Source organism: Buceros rhinoceros, unplaced genomic scaffold (genome assembly GCF_000710305.1).
Source record: "Buceros rhinoceros silvestris isolate BGI_N320 unplaced genomic scaffold, ASM71030v1 scaffold30778, whole genome shotgun sequence".
In the NCBI taxonomy this organism is placed as follows: Eukaryota; Metazoa; Chordata; class Aves; order Bucerotiformes; family Bucerotidae; genus Buceros; species Buceros rhinoceros.
The window spans coordinates 100,988-106,188 of NW_010429165.1; the positions used below are offsets into that span (position 1 = coordinate 100,988).

General features: G+C 43.8%; 1 protein-coding gene across 1 annotated transcript in view; it reads left to right on the forward strand.

The window, feature by feature from the left end:
• The first annotated feature begins 2,655 nt into the window (after window positions 1-2,655).
• The window catches only part of LOC104499094 (double-headed protease inhibitor, submandibular gland-like), a 3,085-nt gene continuing 539 nt past the window's right edge, over window positions 2,656-5,201 (forward strand). Inside the window, exons 1-5 of the mRNA XM_010142555.1 lie at window positions 2,656-2,801; window positions 3,054-3,099; window positions 3,988-4,115; window positions 4,259-4,304; window positions 4,969-5,099. Of these exons, the coding sequence (XP_010140857.1) occupies window positions 2,656-2,801; window positions 3,054-3,099; window positions 3,988-4,115; window positions 4,259-4,304; window positions 4,969-5,099 (497 nt within the window). The remainder of the gene's footprint in view (window positions 2,802-3,053; window positions 3,100-3,987; window positions 4,116-4,258; window positions 4,305-4,968; window positions 5,100-5,201) is intronic.

Here is a 5,201-nt window from a genome sequence, read left to right on the forward strand (position 1 = left end):
GTTCTGGCTGGCTACCCAGATCCTCAGAAGCAGCTGCGGATCAAAGGAGGATCTCCCCAGCAAATCCAGTTAATTAAAGAGCAGCTGTTGGCCAAACATGAGAATGATGCTGCTCCCTAGCAGATACGCTGCCATTCACAACAGGTCCTGGGCAACCAGCCTGGCAACAAGAGAAGCAGCAGTTTCTGGGAACTGGCAGTGTCAGATCTGGAGGTGGATATGGAGAGGCTTGGGTTGCAGGGCTGAAGAGGAGATAGACCATGTTCCTGTAGCCTCTCTAACCACCAAAGAGCCAGCAAATGCCATCTCCACTGGTGGCTGGTGCACATTCTGAAGCCTTGTTTTCAGGCTTTGGCATTCTTGCCCCTGGAGAATAATCTATATTCATCCTTCGGTGATTACTGCTTCCCTTCTGAATACATTCACAAACAGTTCAAGGAATCTGAGTATCACGTCACTCAGGACGCTAAGAATACAACAGAAACAGCTTTCAAAGAAACCCTTCAACTTCTGGTATTTGTGAATGAGATCCAAATACCATTACTCATTTATTTTTCAGGAAAACGATTTCATTGATATGAACAGGCCAAGTCCCACAAGCTCTATTCTATGACTACAGTTCCTTTACACTTTCAGCTTCGCTTTTATGACTTATCTGCCCATGCCAAGACTCGAACATCTCCCAGTATAATGATTCTGAATTTTTATTTAAAAATCAGGCTGCCTTTAAACCACATGTATGAATCAAGCTTCTTCTAAAGCCATTAAGAGGAAACACTATCCCAGTCCAGATTTAAGGGTACTTACTCTCATAATTTCTTAATCACACTTGTGCCCATGGCCAACAGATTTAATAACTCTTGCTTCTCCATAGAAACATCTTAGAAACTTCTGAAGTTTTAGGTAAAACTTTCCCGTTGTGATGACTTTTTCCTTCCTATTGGTAGAGAAATCCAGTGTACCAGGAAAGAGTACAGTGCACGGGAGAGAGTGTGGAGAGATTAATTGAGCCCTCACCATTTTTAAGGTACACTGATGCCTGCCAAATCCCAGATTTTGTGTTGTTAAAAACTAACTTTTTACTTAATGCAAGTTTTACTTTGAGAGTGTCCCATGCTGCTGCCCCCCCACTCTGCAGTAGTGTGCAATTCTCCTGGAGCTCAAGCACTGTCTAGCGTACATAATACGGCGTGCACGCATTCAAACAGTTTCAACAAATGGGGTTTTTTTGCTTTACCAACTTCCATGCATAATTTCACAACATCTACTGTTGAGACAGTGCTCCTGTTTGGAAAGTACAAATCACTCATTGTTAACAAGCTGGGCGTAGCTCACATTTTTGTTTAATTCTTCTGGCCATCTCTCTAACAAACAAGTGTGCTTTAGAGCTCAACTCAATAATCAATACAATTTTCATAGTTTACAGAGCAAATAATTACTTTCCAAGATGACTTCACAAGGTCAGGGAGATGGATATATATAGTGGGGAGCGAGAAGGCTGAGAACCATCTACTGAACTCAACAGCACCAGCTTTGCAAGTTACAGCCTACACAGCCTTCGCTGCTATGAAGACGACAGGGAGTGTTGCCCTTTTTGGGCTTGTGCTTCTCAGCTGCCTTTCCGGTAAGTTGCTTTTGTTACAGTCTAGTATCTCTAGTCCTCTTGAACCTGTGCCTTTATACGTGCATCCTAAAGGAGAGCTCAGCCTTTTGGAGATGTGGTCATTTAGCAACATGCAGACTCTCTTGTAATGAGTTTTATCCTTGTGCAGGTAAATACTATAGATCAGTAGGATGCGTTTGTCTGAAGTAAGCTCATGAGACTTAGTGGGGATAATAGTGGTGGAAAAGGAGAAAAATTTATGTCCTACTTCTTTAGTGAGTAAAAATTTCTGGTTTCGCAAATAATTTATTTTTTTGATCTAAGTATATAACTTCCTGTATACTTGGACTAGATATAACGTTTGGAAGACCAATCACTTCTCAGTAATGCAAAAGCGTGTTTGGTTACTCTGTTGAGAAATTGAGGATTCCAAAGGAATTTTAGATGGGGACATTGTACAATTTTTTTATTTTATAATCTCTGTTTTTATTGTAGATATTGTTACTGCTCAACGACGGGTGAGTAGTAGATCTTTGTCATTTAGTCTTGATTTCTAAGTCTAGATGAATAATTCGTACTCACACGCATCCCAGGGAAGCTTGAGAGAGAAAATAAAGGCGAGTGAGTGAGAAAGGAAGAAGGTGCCCCTTAATATTATACCACCGCTTTCCACCAAAATAAGAAAACACCTTTGTCAGAGAAAGATAACTTACCATGTTGATGTTAAAAAAAGACAGCAATTAATAATGTAGAGTGAGAGTCAGCACAGCGCAGTCTGCCAGCAGAAAATCTTTACAGCTATCGAATAACTGCCTAAATATCCTCCCTGTCTCGATTCCTCAAGGAATTATCATTTTTGTCTACAATTCTTGCCAAAAGTACTGAAAGTCTTAATAGCAGAAAGGTGCTTTAGTAAACTGTGGGCAACATGGTAGGGTTGTTTCTTCTCTCTTCACCATGGAGGAACGATAGAGAAAAAATGACCAACTGTTGTCTCCCAATGCAGTGAAAACATGATTAACACAAGCAAACCCTGCTCTTTACTTGAAGAAATGACAAGTCCTCTTTCACAGGCCTCCTGCAGCCGATTCAAGCTCTCTAGTGGTGGGCAGCTTGCCTGTCCCCGCGACTATGAACCCGTATGTGGGACTGACCAGGTGACCTACCCCAACGAGTGCTCCCTCTGCAGAGTATACTTGTGAGTAGAAGGTCTCCTGATTACCTACAACACCAGTTCAAGCAGCAGACAAAAGCCTTTGGGGTTGTGACTAATTGTGGGATGGACTAGATTTTTCATACGTTTCTGTCGTCCCTAATGTCCGTGATCTTCTGTGTCCAAGCTCCTGCATCTGATTAATTATTAGGGCTTTACGAGTGGAGAGACTTACTGAGTGAGATGACTACACGGTAGGAACAGATTAATCCTTCCTTTCCTTCCCTCTCTCTCTAGGCGTAACCACGTCATTGACAAGAAGCACGATGGAAGATGTGTTAAGGTACGGTCTGAGATCGGTTCCTTCGCCTGCTGCAGTGGTGGGTGAAATGATGGCAGAGAGCTAGAGAAAAACCTTGCCTAGGATTAATTCTGTATTAAAACCATGTAACTCCAAACTGTCAGAAACTGAATGAAAATGAGGAATTTCAGATTTGCAAGAATACTTTAAATTGTTTGAACAGTTTAGATCAGTGAGTTTTAAAATGTTATCTTGTGTATAACGCCAGAGGAGAATGGAAACTTCTGATTCCAGTGATGCTTCAGCGTTATCAAACCACTTTTCTTTAGACTTAGAGGCTTGTTGAAGCTAAGAGATTCCCAGGGGAAGTTTGAATTTTGACTAAATTGTGATTCTGTAACAGAAAAAAAAGTTCTATCAGAATCACCATCATAAAGTTTGTTTGTTAATATATGGAGCTGCCAGGAAACGGAGAAGTATCTTTATTTTTAGTTTAGAGAAAGTAAAGAAATACTCTGGCTGTGCAATCTAACATAATACAACAAATTCCATGTCAGAGTAACCGCAGAAACACCGAGGAGAGCGTAAACTCCATTTGCAAATGGCATCAACATTTTGCAGCAGAAGTTGCTGCCACATAAGGCATCTTAGGCAGAGATCCTTCTTGGTGGTGTTCACAGTGAAAATCCCCAAGGTGACAGGCTTGAGTCCCGCTTCAGGACAGGAAAAAACAGATACTCCAGGATCTGTTGTACTCACATGCAGAATTGCAATTGTTTGTGCTTCTTCAATTCCACCACGCTGGGGCTGGGTGCTCCTCTCCCCTTGCAGTTCTGGAGAGAGGGGGAGATGTCTCTTGTGTCATGCTCCTTTACATGGGACTGATGCAAAGAGGTGCAGAGATGAAGTGTTGTTCTGTGACTGTTTCAGGTTGACTGTACCGGCTACCTGAGATCCAGAAATGGTGGCACGACCCCCTGCACCATGGAGTTCAAGCCCCTCTGTGGCACCAACGGGGTTACCTACTCAAACAATTGCCAGTTCTGCAATGCTGTGGCGTAAGTGAGGGAGTTGGGTCACATCATGGGAGGGTTTCTGGATCAGTAGGTGCTCGTGTTGGTATTTAGAGTGTAACGAGGTAGTTGACCCAAGAAGTGGCTGTGCTGTGCTCATTCTTCCTCTACTCTCTTTCTTCCCAAAGGAACGGACTGGAGGTAGACCTGTTCCATCAAGGAGAATGTTCTCAGGTAAAGCGCCGAAATCTGCACTCTTAACTGCTATTACAGTACATTTTACAACAATAATTCACTGAATGATAGCAATGCCTGCACTGTCCTGGTGCATTTGGCCTGGAAATAAAATTTGAGGAAAATAAAGTATGCCGGGATCAAACGGTATTGAACCGAATCCCTGACTCGGAGATGCAGTCTCCACTCTGACCTGGGAACTCAGCAGTCGGTGGGTGCTGAGACCTTCACTTACCAGGAAGGGGACTGGGCAAGGGAGGCTGCCTCACCCTTCCTGCGGGAGAGCAGGAGAGTCACAAACTCCCAGAACTGTCAGTGACAGTGATTGCTTGGGTGGGAGTACTTTCTGCAGTGTGGCTTGTGACCATCCTCTTTCTGTACTCTCGTCTCTGCTGGACCAGAGCAGCCAGGGGAGGGCCAGCCTGCAAATAACAGGATGGACATTTCACTATTTATGATAGTACGTATCAGATTTTTTGCCCCCACCTTCTCCCCACTTCAGGGTGCTCCAGGCACTCACATTCTCTGCCTCTAAGTTTGCAGAGTTGCTAGAACAATGGAACCTGAAAAGTGGTTTCATGCTTTGCCATGTCATAAACATTAAATAAACATAAAGCACTCACGCAGGAAACAAAAGCTTTAAAATGTGTTGTTGCTCTAACAGCAGGGGGGAGAGGAGATTGACTGCAGTGAATTCAAGAACGGCACCCCCATCTGCACCGCCGAATTTGACCCCTATTGTGGCTCCGATGGTACGACTTACGGAAACAAGTGCCAGTTCTGCACTGCTCTTTTGTAAGTATGAAGCTCACCGCGTAGCCGTGAAACCGGAGGAGCCGGGGCACACACAGCGGCAGCAGCTGATGTGGAAGCCCCGGACTCCCGCTAGCCCCTTGG